This window comes from Podarcis muralis, chromosome 5 (assembly GCF_964188315.1).
Source record: "Podarcis muralis chromosome 5, rPodMur119.hap1.1, whole genome shotgun sequence".
NCBI classification, from domain to species: domain Eukaryota; kingdom Metazoa; phylum Chordata; class Lepidosauria; order Squamata; family Lacertidae; genus Podarcis; species Podarcis muralis.
This window is the reverse complement of record NC_135659.1, coordinates 2,460,795-2,475,855: the sequence shown is the minus strand read 5'-3', so window position 1 is coordinate 2,475,855 and position 15,061 is coordinate 2,460,795. Positions and strand designations below refer to the sequence as shown.

Below are 15,061 nucleotides of genomic sequence, written 5' to 3'. Positions count from 1 at the left end.
TTTATTTATTTATTTATTTATTTATTTTATTTTCATTCTTTCCCACCAGGGGGGAGGGGGTGGGACTGAGGAGGTAAGTTCCTTTGGACCTGCTCCTGAGCAAGTGGCCACAGGCTCTGCGTCCTGGAAAGGGGAGCTACTGTCCTTCTTTGAGAAGGTAACGCAGCGGCTCTCAAGGGGGGAGGAAGGTGGGGGGAGGATAACCGAGTTGTCTTTATTTTCCTCTCTAGGTGGCTGGCAGGCGCTTGGGCCTTCTCTCACCCTCTTTCCACTGTCCTCCACGCTCCCCTCCTCCTCAGTTGGGGCTGCAGCGCGGGGGGAGGTGGGGGGCGCTAGTGCACTTTGGGTCTCCCACGTAAGGAGGGGGGCATTCCTTTCACTGCTCAGCAGAAAATACATATGGGAAATTTCTGACATCTCTTAAAATTCAAATTTTCCCTCAGGGCACCATTTTAGGAGTCCAATTTCCTGGCATGTCCGGAAGTTTCCGGATGTATGGAAAGCCTAGTTTATTTTCTGATGTAGCTTTCTGCTTCTTTGATAAAGAGTGCCAAAGAGGTGCAAGCAGTGCTAACAGTTCAGTCAGTAACTTCCAGGTCTGGGCATATGCACAGAGTGGGGCTGTTGACATGGCTTGTTGTGTGCAAGAAGCCAAAGACATCTGGATGCAGTTGTTGCTCTGTCTAAAGTATCTGAAGGAACGCCTATGGAAAAAGCACAGTGCAAAAACATGTGCTGTTATAAATGAAATGAATGCAGATTTGCTTCTTAAAAAAAGAACAGAACGTAAATGCTTCACTTGGGTTGTACAAGAGAAAGCCCCCCCCCCCTTTCCTTTTCTTTTTAAGAAGAGCCTAATTGCTGTATGTGAAATACTTTAAAAAAGACAGGCTCTGGATTTCTCATCAGCTATTAGGAATACCTTGTGATTCAGAAAGGCAGTTTCAAAGGTAGCTTAGGATGCCTGCTGTATGTCTGTTGTCTGTCGCTGTTTGATCCTCAGCTAAGATTTTGACAGATGTTGCCACCATCTAACTGGCTCCTTTTATCTCTCATGTATATTTAAGCATAAGCGTGCATGCACAAACTTGGTAGCAGAACTGGTAACAGTGTCTCCCTGTGTTATGTACTGAGTTGAATAGGATCCAAACTGCAGCAGTCTGATTGGTCCTAGAACAATAGGATCCAAAAGGCAGCAGTCTGATTGGTCCTAGAACAATAGGCTTCAGAATGCAGCAGTCTGATTGGTCCTAGAACAATGCAGCAGTATGATTGGTTGGCAGGAACTACCCAATCATGCTCCAGATAGAAGTGAATCCACAACCTGATTGGCTTACAGTAGAATTCCGGAATTAGCCAATAATGTGCAGCCCATTGTGTAAATAATGTATATAAAGCAGATACTGAGGGGACATTCATTCATTCCTCCTCACCACTATGAGCTGAATAAAGAGCATGAAATCACTTTGCGACTCCGAGTATATTTCACTGGCGACGAGGATGGGATCCCGCTGAGCTGACTGCCACACACAGCACCGCAGCACCGCCACCTGCCGCACCGCTGCCTCGCACCGTGTATCCAGGCTTCAGCTCCGGGACACAAGGAACTCAGAATGGCAACCGACAACAGCTTCTCGCCATTCAACCCAGCATCTGGAGACTGGGAAGCGTACGCCTCCCGTTTCACCTTCCTCCTAGAAGCCAAAGGGGTCACCGACGAAGAAGACGCCAAGAAGAGGGCGATATTCTTCAGCGTCTGCGGAGAGGAGACGTTTGAAATCGCCCGGGCTCTCCTTGCGCCTGAAGACGTTGCTACTGTTCCATACAAAACAATAATGGAACAGCTGAAGGGGCACTTTTCGCCACAGCCCTCAGTGGTGGCTCGTCGAAATGCCTTCTACGCAAAGCGGCAAGCCCCTGGGGACACCATAACTGGGTTTGTGACCTCTCTCCGCCAAGCCGCCCGGTTCTGCAACTTCTCAGAGCTGGAGAACATGCTTCGTGACCGCCTCGTCAGTGGCCTGAAGGATGAGAAGCTTCAACGACGCCTCTACGCTAAGAAGGACCTAACGTTCCAGGTCGCTCTGGAGGAGGCCCTGGCAACGGAAGCTGCCGAGAGGTCCACGCAAGAGGCACGGCTGAGCCAGCCGTCCCAACCGAGGGTCCACCACGAAGACATCACCGACGACTCAGGATCCAACAGGGAGGAGGTGCACCGAGTACAGCAGCGCACTCAAGCAGCCCACACACCACAGCGGCCTCGACGAGAAGGAGGGAACTGTGCAAGCTGTGGAGAAAGTCACGAGAGGAGGACCTGCCGTTTCCGCAACGCAGAGTGCAGGCAGTGCAGAAAATTGGGGCACATCGCCTGGGTGTGTCGGGCTCGGCCCACCCGACGCCAGGCATCAGATGACCAATCCAAGAGCCCCAGGTCCCAGGCCCCAACGCACCAAGGCAACTCGACAGAGCTCACGGACTTCCAGGTATACCAGTTGCCCCACCCCAACGTAGAGAAAATTTATGTAGAGGTACAGATAGAGGGGGCCCCATGCCGCATGGAGCTTGACACGGGTTCAACTCTATCCATAATCTCGGCAAGGACCTTAAGGAAACTGTGTCCTACTGGGGGTCCCAAACTCAGGCCGGCCCCATTCACCCTCCGGGACTTCCAGAAACGCAAGGTCCCCACAATGGGGGTGGGGACCTTCAGGGTGCAATACCGAGGGCGGACGCGGCAACTGGACTTGCTGGAGGTCAAGGGCCCCTTTCAGGGGAAAACATTCTTCATAGTGGTGGACTCCTACACCAAATGGCTGGAAGTCGCACTGGTACCGTCCACTTCTACGTCCGCAGCCATCCGGGTACTACGCAGGCTGTTTGCAACCCACGGGCTCCCTGACACTCTCGTCTCAGACAACGGGACTGCATTCACGTCAGGAGAATTCCAAACCTTCACAGCGCAGAACGCCATCCGCCACATCCGTTCAGCACCATTCCACCCTGCCACCAATGGCCAAGCAGAACGCATGGTGCGGACCACCAAGGACACCCTTCGCCGCATGATGCAAGGGGATTGGGAGTACCGCCTTGCCACATTCCTTCTAGCACAGCACAGCACCCCCAGCTCAACGACTGGCCGGAGCCCCGCTGAACTACTAATGGGTCGGCGCCTTGCAATCAGATTGGACCGCCTTCACCCCGATAGAGCTCAGGATGAGGTAGTGGTGGGGGAAGGCAGGAACCCCCGGACCTTCGAGGCCCAGGACCCAGTGTATGCAAAGAATTTTGGGGCAGGCCCAGCATGGGTACCCGCCACAGTCACCAGGGTCACTGGCCCCGTGTCGTATGAGGTGCTAACGGATGGGGGGCAATGCTGGCGTCGCCACTGCGACCAGATACGGCGACGATTCCCGGGAGAAAACCAGGAGGAGGAAAGGGCAGAGGAGTCCCAAGGGAACAGAGGGGCAGTGAGGCCCATAGAGCACGAGGGGCCAGCAGGAGAGGCAGAATCAGTAAATACAGAGAGGACCTGCGAGGCCGAAAGGACATCGGAACCAGAACCACGACTGAGCGAGCCGGTTGCGCCAGACCAAACAGCCCCATCACAGCCAGCATCCTTGGAACACGAGCCAGAACCTGAACCTCGGACCAGGGAACACCCCAGGCCGCAACGCACACGTAGGCCGCCGGCGTACCTCAAGGACTATGAATGCGACCTCCCGGGCAGGACTGGAACTTAGAGGGGAGGGGTGTTATGTACTGAGTTGAATAGGATCCAAACTGCAGCAGTCTGATTGGTCCTAGAACAATAGGATCCAAAAGGCAGCAGTCTGATTGGTCCTAGAACAATAGGCTTCAGAATGCAGCAGTCTGATTGGTCCTAGAACAATGCAGCAGTATGATTGGTTGGCAGGAACTACCCAATCATGCTCCAGATAGAAGTGAATCCACAACCTGATTGGCTTACAGTAGAATTCCGGAATTAGCCAATCATGTGCAGCCCATTGTGTAAATAATGTATATAAAGCAGATACTGAGGGGACATTCATTCATTCCTCCTCACCACTATGAGCTGAATAAAGAGCATGAAATCACTTTGCGACTCCGAGTATATTTCACCCTGTCTGTATTGCTGTGGAATGTGGCGGATGGAATATTCTGCCTTCTGGCTTCTCAAGCTGCAGGAGACCTTTTCACACATGACCTGTGTGTGGCAACAAGGACTGTAGGCCTGCACCTTTGGGCCCAGTCTTGAAAGTCTTATAGCTCCTCCCGTTTGCCATAGCCTTGCCAGACTTTGTGTGCATGTGTGTTGGAGTTAGGATGGGACATGTAATGAATGAGGCTGCTGTGAAAGGAAGACTTAAATAAAAAGAATAGTGACAGATGTAGAACTTGGAGCTTTGGACAGCTAAGAATGTCGTAAGCAAAATATGATTTATTTTATCCTTGTATGAACCCAATTATTATTAGCTATGCCAGATTTTCCCAGGACACATTTAGTAGTTGCTGGGTTATTTTATCTGTCAAGACTTAAAAGAAAGGAGAAAGAAAAGTATCTCACACATTCCAAAACCAAGGCCTCATCATGGTCTGCCTCAATCAGAATATCATGAGTTCATATTTTGGCTCTCTACATACTATATACTCTTGTGTATATAGTGCGGTGGTGCTTAAATGATGCCAGCAATGTAATAAAATGTTCTCCTTAGCCAGCATGAATTAAAGATAGAATTTTTCAAAAAAAATTATCACAAAAGCTTACCAACAGGCCAATTAATATCCAAAAATAGCTCTAAAGCAGTGACAGGGAACGGGTTTCACCTCAAAGGCCACATTCTGTCACAATCAACTTTTAGGTGGGGGAGGGGGGGAGAAGCAAAACTGAGTGGAACAAGAAATGTAACACTTTAGTATACAAATGACCACCATTTTGTGTGGGGGTTCCGTTCCTGGCCCCTGTGCATGTTGGTGGAACATGTTACCTCACCCTGTACTGCCCCCATCCTTCCCTTTTCCAGTTCCAAAAGGACCTGTATGTCCGTGTTTGTGTGTCATTTGAATGCACCTAAAATGGCCACCACTTGTAGTAAGCTGCATTCCAGCCATGCAAAAGCCAGAGGCTTCCACAAAGCCCTATCTCTCAAGGCCAGCAAGAGACATGACTGCAGTTCAAGGACACTTTGTAGTCAGGCAAAAGAGTGGAGTAGGACTGGGATGGCTTGAGGAGAGGAGCATAGCTTTGGTAGAGTATCTTGGGACTGAGGTTCTGGAGGACCAGGAGCTAGTAAAATGCAAAAATACCACGTGTATAAGTCTCTAGTTAGATGCATAGTGTTTGTGAGTGCCAGACTCCCCTACATTCCTGTGTCCGGTAGGTGTCAGAATTGAAACAAGGCTTAGAGAGTTAAACTGGATGCCAGACCCTTAATCCCTGGACCCAGTGTACCATGCTCAGGAGATGGTCTAGGAGATGGGCCATTAAGAGAACAAAGGAAAGGTAATCTGCCATTAAGAAAGTACAGATTCTGGGCCAGACTCAGAGTTAGTTAGAAGACAAAGGCAGAGTTTGAGGTAGAGTTTTTTTTTAGGGTTGGCTGTGATGTGACCTAGAAGAAAAAATGTTGCAGGCTAATAAAGGCAGCAAGCTGGAGAGAGGGTTGGAGCACATATATGTGTAAATAAACCATATATCACGAAGACACCACAGTCTCCACTGTGCCTCATTTCCAGTAGGAAACACGAACCCTGTGTAAGCCCCCGTAATCTTGCACCGCTTGGAGAGTAGGGTGGCGTGCAACAGTAGTAAAAATACATGGATCACTGAGCTTTGGCTCTGTACGCTTCTTAGGGTGCTGGCTATCTTCCTGGAGATCTGATGTGAGGGCAGTGGGCTTTCAGCTCTCTTTTAAGCTGCAGTTCCACCTATACTCAGCCTGTATCTGCAGAAATTGCAAAAGGCCAGTTAGCACCCAGTGAGCTCCTTCTGGAGGGAACCAAACCTGAGTATGTTCTGGACCATGGAACTTCTCCAAGGAATGGGCGAATGCAACAATCTATAAAAGTAGTCGGATTTCGGCACTTTATCTCCTTGTCTCGTGCTAAAGTTACACTCTGAGGCAGGGTGGGGAAACTACTGCCGAGGCTTTTGGACCTGAGTCCCCACCATCCCTGTCCATTGGCCATGCTTCCTGGGGCTGGTGGGAGCTGGACATGTTTCCCATCCTGCTGTAGACACTGTCCTGGTATATAATAATTGGGGCTAAGGGTGCCATTTATCCCGCTTTGCTCAGGAGGGTGGGGAAGTATGTCTTGGCTCTGAAGAACTGAGCCACCAAGCTTGAATGGTAAAAGAGAAATCATCACAGCTGATTTATTTAGTTTTGCAACTCAGTGCTGAGTAGGAATTGCTCAGCAGTGAACATTATTTCCCAAGAGAGATTCACTAGGATAATGCAAAAGTAGCCTGGTTTCTATTTTTTAAATTAAATCTCAGTAACAAATACTATTATTTAGAGAGTGGACTGGAGTGAATAAATACATGGAGTCCCATTGGAAGAGAAGAATGTTATCTTAGAAAGCAGTGGAATGAAATATTCCACTCATTCCAAACTCATGCTTTTCAGTATTTTATAACAAAGTCAGAAACAGGCTTGTGTGTGCGTGTCAGCAAGCAAAAAGAGATTTTTGTCTGACTTTTACTTCTCAACAGAGACGGAGTTGGACATGGATCATGCAACTTTGCAAATGGTTTTGGAGCAGCTGGTGGAACAAAACAATAAGCTGAATTCCTTCTCTGAAATAGTTGCCAAACTGGCCGTTTTCTACATCAGGCCAAGCTATGCTTTATTCTGCTTTGCTCTCTGAAGTCATTGCATCTTATCACAGGAGCTAGTCAGTCTTGTGCAGCAGAATAGTAAGCGATCTCCCCTCACCCTCTGGTTTCCTTGGTATCTGCTGGGTTCTTCCTACAAAAGCCTGGTCATGTGCAGGCCCACTTTACAATGGGTCGTGTACAACTAAGTTTTACTCAGAGTAAGCCTATTGAAATTAATGGAATTGTTAGTCATGTTCCTTAATTTCAGTGGGTCTACTCTGACTAGGACAAACACTAGATACAACCCATTATCTTTCCTCCCATATCTCCACCCTCCTGAGGGAACTGTGACAATCCTAACAAATTAACAAATTAAAGAGGTTTAGTATTAGGGTTCCTCACTCCTTGGTATCCTTCCACTACAAAATAATACTTGCACAGAGTATATATAAGAGTGTTGTAAACATTTACACAATGCTGTACAATAGTTGAATGGCAGGGAGTGATGTTTTCTTAGCTTTATCGGCTTCCCAATCTGTGTGTCTCTTCCAGAAAAGGCCGCTATTCAAATGCTAAAAGTACATGTGCATCCAACTTTGCAGCTGGGGGGAAAAGTAACAGGTGAATATATTCTTGATCTAAAGCAGGCTTGTGCCTGATGTACTGGCAGCTGTTATGTTGATAGTGTGAAATGAATTATTTCGTACTACTAATTATATATAGAATCTGTTTTTCAAATCACATAGGGGTATTCTTTCAGTGCAATGCCTTGCTGTGGGATTAAATTCAAAACTGAAGTCTCAGAGTGTAAGGACTCTACCTCTGAACTCTTACTTTGATGATTTCTTCACTTTCTTCTTGAATGCATGTGTTGAAACTTATTCACATAACAAATTTAACAAACCCATGTGCAACAGTCTTCAAACAGATCACCCATTAATTTATGCAACAAAGTCCTTTCTTGGTAAAGATTTTATAATGAGTAAATCAGCCTTCAGTCAGACCTGAGATAGTAAATATTGTTGTTGTTGTTGTTGTTTAGTCATTTAGTCGTGTCCGACTCTTTGTGACCCCGTGGACCAGAGCACGCCAGGCACTCCTGTCTTCCACTGCCTCCCGCAGTCTGGTCAAACTCATGCTGGTAGCTTCAAGAACACTGTCCCACCATCTCATCCTCTGTCGTCCCCTTCTCCTTGTGCCCTCCATCTTTCCCAACATCAGGGTCTTTTCCAGGGAGTCTTCTCTTCTCACGAGGTGGCCAAAGTCTTGGAGCCTCAGCTTCAGGACCTGTCCTTCCAGTAAGCACTCAGGGCTGATTTTCTTAAGAATGGATACGTTTGATCTTCTTGCAGTCCATGCAACTCTCAAGAGTCTCCTCCAGCACCATAATTCAAAAGCATCAATTATTCGGTAATCAGCCTTCTTGATGGTCCAGCTCTCACTTCCATACATCACTACTGGGAAAACCATAAATTAAAAGTAATTTATGACCCTCAGCTCACAAATAGGTTATAATTTTCTTGAGGATTCTTCTGGCAAGTTAGTTAGCTGTGCATCGTCTGTGTTCATGATCACTTCAAGAAGTCATGACATGTGAGCCAAACATTACATCAGAATTGGTCCTTTGCTAATCTGCTTATTCCCTGAAAAAAGATTTTTGCCCTTTCAAAAAGAAACTGTGTCCTATTGTAATGTGATCATGACTGTTTTTGTTATCTCATTTTAAAATCCAATTATCCCTTTAAAAAAAATAATCTGCTAAGATTGTAGCTTTATTGTTTTATAGAAATTCTATCTCAGTAAAGTCTTTTTGAAAGGAAGGGAAAAGAGACAGACATAGGCATCTGGGTACAGACTTGGATTTTACATGGTTATAAAAGTCATTTGGTCTCAGAATAGGTTTGAGGGTTTTAAATTGGTGCTTTGTCTCTGCTGTTATAACATGCATAAGATCACAGAAAATTGTAGAAACATTTTACTCTTTTAAACAAATAATTAGTCCCTGAAAGTGAGGGAATTGATTATTTTATTTTTCAAAACAAATGTCTAAAACTCAGAAGAGAGTGCTTTCCAGATTTATCTATAGCTCACATTTGTGGGATTTTGTGTCCCTGAAATGTTGATATAGCAATGGAAATATAGGTGCCTATAAGTTAAACAAGAGCAAAACCAAAGTATTAGAGAACAATCTGGACAACGAGGAAAGAAAATTACTACAAGAAAAGATGGGCCTTGTCTTTGTGAAAAAAGTTAAATATCTGGGAGTTAAGTTGTCGGGGGAAAATTTGAACTTATATAAAGATAACTATGAGAAATTATGGAATGAAATTAAGAGAGATCTGGAGATTTGGTCGAATTTAAAATTGTCATTAATGGGCTGGATTTTGGTGATCAATGAATGTATTGCCAAAGATGATGTTTTTGTTTCAAGCCCTCCCAATTATTGACAGTGTGAAATGTTTTAAAGAATGGCAGAAAGTTTTATCTAGATTTATCTGGCAGGGAAAAAACCCCAGAATTAAGTATAAACTACTAATGGATTCAAAAGAAAGAGGGTGATTATTCCTGCCAGATTTGAAGATCTATTTTGAAGCAGCAGCGCTCTGCTGGATTAAGGAATGGATACAACTAGAGGATACAGATGTTTTAGATTTGGAGGGATTTGATAATATGTTTGGATGGCATGCATATTTATGGTATGACAAAGTAAAGGCCCATAATGGCTTTAAAAACCATGTAATTAGGAAATCTCTATATGATGTTTGGATAAAATACCAAGATATTTTGGAAAGGAAGACACCCAGATGGCTTTCACCGATGGAGGCAAAGGCCCAGAAAAAATTAAATATGGAAATCAAGTGGTTGAGATATTCAGACTTGTTATTGGAAGATAAAGAAGGATTTAAATTAAAACCATTTGATCAAATTAAAGATAAAATAAATTGGTTACATTATCACCAGATCAATGAATTGTATAAATTAGATAAGAAAAATGATTTTGCTTCTGAAAAAACTAAGTTGGAAACGGAGTTGTTGGACTCTAAAGTTAAAAATTTGTCTAAAATGTATAATTTATTGTTGGAATGGCAGACAAAAGATGAGCAAGTTACCGTATTTTTCGCCCTATAGGACGCACATTTTCCCCTCCAAAAATGAAGGGGAAATGTGTGTGCGTCCTATGGGGCGAATGCAGGCTTTCGCTGAAGCCTGGAGAGCGAGAGGGGTCGGTTGCGCAGAGCTGCCTGCAGTCCCGGGCTCACCACCAGCCCCACAAGCTCGGGGGACAGCGGGGAGGCGGAGCACGCCTTCCCGCTGTTCCCCGACCTGGTTCTTACAGCCCCGCACCAGGGGGGGGGGGGGAATAATTTCCCCCCCTTTATTTCCCCCCCAAAAAACTAGGTGCGTCCTATGGGCCGGTGCATCCTATGGGGCGCAAAATACGGTAAATCAGTGATGATAGATTGGGCAAGAGACGTGGGACACAATATAATGTTTGAAGACTGGGAAAGATTGTGGAGGAAAGGGGTCAAGTTCACTGCATGCATGGTGTTAAAGGAAAATATTATGAAAATGATGTATAGATGGTACTTAACCCCTGTAAAATTAGCAAAGATTTATCACAACAGTGATAATCTATGCTGGAAATGTAAAGAAAAGGAGGGTACCTTTTATTACATGTGGTGGACCTGCCACCACATATAACATATGGTTATGAAAGAAATCTGGGAAAAGATTTATAATGAATTGAAAAAAATGTTGAAATATACATTTATTAAGAAACCAGAGGCCTTTCTTCTTGGAATAACAGGTTAGGAATTGCCCAAGAAAGATGTTAAACTGTTTTTGTATGCCACAACTGTGGCAAGAATTTTGTTAGCTAAGAATTGGAAAACACAAGAAGTCCCTACAGTGGAGGAATGGCAGATGAAGATGATGGATTTTTCAGAGCTAGCCGACCTGACTGGAAGAGTCCCTGACCAGAAGGAGGAGGAGTTCCATTGGAATGGATGAAATTCAAAGACTATTTAGTTAAATATGTTGAGATAATTTAATTGGAAAAGCTTGCAAATACCAGATAGGCTTAGGATTTAAATATGTAATGTTAGAGTTTAATATGTTTAAGGTTAAAATAGAAAGAAAGATGTTAAGTGATTAAGTTAATTTTATGAGAAAATTGGTTTTGGAAAACTGTTATAATGATATACACTGAAATTCTCAATCTGGGGGACTTTTGCCAACCTATCTCACCTGGAGGTCATTCAAAATCAGTTTTTAAGAGGGATATTGAAACTGCCCAACTGTGTAAGTAATACAGCGTTACGCATGGAACTCAATATTGTATCCCTGGAAAATGCTCTGTGGAAGCACATACTTTGTCACTGGTTATCTCTATGGCACAATCTCCCAAACTTGTACTTGATACAATGTATGTGGAGAGATGATTTCCAGAGCCCATGGGTAAAAAATTTACAGCTGAAAATAACGGCAATGGGAATCTCCCCATCCAAATTACTAGAGCAGGACATAGTCCCAGCTAAAAGAACAGTAACCTGTAAGCTAGAGGAGATGGACTTGCAGCAGAAAATGATCTTGGGCAATGGTACCTGCTCACCTCTAAATCTTGGTTTATTACCCCTCTTAAGGCTCCCAAACTATTTGAATTCCCTAACTTCCTCAGCTCATAGATATGCCTTTGTAAAGGCAAGATTCAACACCTTCCCATCGAACGTGCTGAGAAATAGATTCTCCAATGGACAGATATCACTCTTATGTGATTGTAATAGTGGGGCACCGGAATCGTTGCATCACATAATCTTTGACTGTGCTTTTCACTTACCGGCCAGGAGCAAGTTTCTTGCTCAATATCTTAAGGGAATTGCCGATGATACGATTGAAGCCAAACTGAGATATCTACTAATTGATGATGACCCCCTAAAATCACTCATGGTTGCCAGATTCCTGATCAGCGTCCTATCCCTAAAGAAGAGAAACGGTCTCCTGTGTGATTCGGATAACCCCTTTAAACCATGACCTATGTTTTAGGTGATATCACCATTGTTTTAAACCATGATCTATGTTTTAGGCGATATCACCATTTATATCCCTGATTAATTTATGAGCAGAGGGCGATGTATAGGTTACAAATTTATTGTAATGTATGATGGTGGTTTCTGTTTTGGTATGATGGTGGTTTTTGTTCTTGTTTTGCTTCGATTATTGTTTGTCTTTTGTAAGTTTTGGCGATTTTAAATTTGGAGGTTTAAGTATAATATGTTGGTATGGGAAACTGTCGTGTAACGGGCCAATGGCCGTAATAAAGATCAATCAATCCATAACACTGAAATTCAACTAGGGGGATTTGAGGAAGTCACTTAACAATGTTACTAAGATTGGTTTAAATACAGTTGAGATTTTTGTTTGTTTAAATCTTTTTGGAAAATTAATTTTTTAAAAAATGAAAAAAGAGTATATGGGTATATATAAAACTTTACACTGTGCTTTACACTGTGATAATGGGACCACAATGGGTGGTCAGAGGAAGAAGAGGGAGCAGACTGAGGTGTCGTCGTGAGCAGGAAGAGGTGATGGGAGAAAGCAGTGCAGAGTCAGAAGCTGAAGAAGCCAAGGAGTCTCCTCCTCTTTGAATTTGTCAAATCCTCTTTGAAAGCCAGCCACGTTGGTGGCTCTCACTCCCTTTCGTGGTTATGAATTCCATAGTTTAACTATTCAGCGTATGAAGAAGCACACCCTTTTGTCTGCCTGAACCTTCCAACATTCAGATTAATTGGACGGCTGAGTTCTAGTATTATGAGAGGGGATATAAATAAATGGGTCACTACTGACACTATGACTCTTCATTTGGTACAGGAAGCATATAATGATTCCTACAACTATCTGGTTTTCTGAAGCTTTCCTTGGAGGCCACCTGGCACCCTGTTCCTGAAGCATCTGAAACCAAAGAGATCCACAAGGTCCGGATGTATATGGATGATCACATTTCAGTATGGCGTGTATTAGTGACGCGGGAGGTAAGCTGACTGCACGTGATCAGTTATTAACATGAGAGTTTGTGGATAGCAAACCAGCAGCATATGTACTCCAGCCCAGGGGCGTAAGAAAGGGGGGGGCGGGCGCCCCAGGTGCCATCATGGAGGGGAGTGACAATTATCAAGGGACAATTACTGCCCTACTAGGGCGGTTCATAAAAAACTTTTTTTAAAAAATGCCTGCTCCAAAGGTCTTATCTTACTACACTAGGGATTATATAGCTACATATGAAATTTCATGTATATCGGTTACTATCTTGACCCTCCTCCATGAAAATAGCTGTTTATTTGGCCGTTTTCTTATGTCGTAAAGGCTGAAATTACAACAAAGCAGCTGCCTTTGCTAGATTCTTTTCAGGCACCTGCTAAAAGCATTCTTCTTTAGGCAAGCATACCTAGATGCTTAGGAAGTTGAAGTAATTTTAATCTTAATATTTTAGCTTTTGTATGTTTTAAAGTAGTATTGTTAATTTTTCTTGATTTTACTGCTGTTTTTTGTTTTGGTAAACCACTTTGCAGGTTTTTAAAAATAAGTTTTATTAAATAAATAAACAATAAATATAAATACAGTAACGCAAGCCAAAACACAATCCATCCTGTAGATTTAAGTATCCGTCCACAGTGGCCTACTTGTTATCAGAGGCTCAGAATCCACATTCCTTTGTAAGAAAACCTGACCTTCCTACGCCTCTGCTCCAGCCTAGAAGGATTTTAGATGGCAGTGCTTTTTTCCCTAATTTTTTTTTAGGGTTATTCTCATTTTGACTCAATAAAATAACCATTTTATTGTTCAAATCCGGAAAAATAAAAACAGTAAATGGACAAAAGTACAAAGATTCACAAAATTTTTAGGGGTTTTCGTCCCCCTGCGTCCCCCCAGAGAAAGCACTGGTAGAGGATAATAATACTTAATGCAGACTCACGATTCATTTGCAAGTGTGTGTGGGGTTTTTAAGTGTACAGTTGGACACAAAACATGCAATTGGGGTGATATTGTGCGTTTGGAAAGCTGATAATAAACAGCTGTAAAAATGGGGGATGGGGAAACTGACCATGTTGTAAGTGTATCTGTCTGTTAAGCACTTAAATGGCAGACAATGGCAGCCACAGCATGGACCCAAATTATATAAGGGCAGAATGCACTTTTTCCTATCCTTACAACAAACTGCCCAAACCATGTTAGACCACATTGTTTTTAGTCAGAACCTGCTCTTCTTCACCTTCATCTTTCAGCAAACACTGTTCCTTTGCTTGGGACTGAAAACAGGAGGAAAGAACCATGTCTTAAAGCACCATCCTATAATGACTACTAGGAAGTAAACCCCATTGAGCTCAGTGGAGCTTACTCTAAAGTAAATGGGTATAGGATGGCAGACCTAATCCTTGCTTGCTTTTGAGTCCTGGCTGAATCCAATGTGTAAAGCAGGGGTCAGCAACTTTTTTCAGCCGTGAGCCGCTCCACCGTCCCTCAGTCCTTGGGGGGGGGGGGTCGGACTATATTTTGGGGGAGGAAATGAACAAATTCCTTCCTATGCCCCACAGAGATGCATTTTAAATAAAAGCATACATTCTACTCATGTAAAAACACCAGGCAGGCCCCACAAATAACCCAGAGATGCATTTTAAATAAAAGGACACATTCTACTTATGTAAAAACATGCTGATTCCCAGACCGATCGCGGGCCGGATTCAGAAGGTGATTGGGCCGCATCCGGCCCACGGACCTTAGGTTGCCTACCCCTGGTGTAAAGCTTTCCCTCTGAAATGTGCTACTGCATATTCCCTCTGTTCTCTTGCAATAGGAATATTAATTGCTTTGTGTCGTTCCATACACCTTTTTTTAAAAAAACAAAACATGAGACTCACAAAGTGGTTATTAGAGTTGGGCCCCAATTAAAGTGAAATGGGAGGGGTGATGGGCTGTTGCTTATCCAAATTAGGAAAAGACAGACTTCAGGCTTGCAGGATCTATTTTGTTTTCTACTACAACCCCAAGAACCACCAACCAGCGCCTGATGCAAAAGATAAACTAAGAATTAAAGAACTTAGAGCCCAGGAATGTTCTTTGAATACTAGAAATAAACAAAGCTCACAGTCCTCCCACACAGAAATCCCAGCCTGGTTACACCAAGCTTTCTTCTTCATTTCAGCAGTATAATTTTGTTGGTAGCGGCAACAATCCTGAATGATTTTTTGT

At 43.8% G+C, this 15,061-nt stretch overlaps 1 protein-coding gene across 3 annotated transcripts in view; it reads left to right on the top strand.

Moving 5' to 3' along the window:
- Positions 1-15,061, top strand: part of RGL1 (ral guanine nucleotide dissociation stimulator like 1) — a 137,371-nt gene that overhangs the window by 3,343 nt on the left and 118,967 nt on the right. For all 3 annotated transcript variants that reach the window (XM_028732208.2, XM_028732209.2, XM_028732206.2), the window contains exon 2: positions 12,686-12,846. In XM_028732208.2, the coding sequence (XP_028588041.2) occupies positions 12,796-12,846 (51 nt within the window). In that variant the 5' untranslated portion in view covers positions 12,686-12,795. The remainder of the gene's footprint in view (positions 1-12,685; positions 12,847-15,061) is intronic.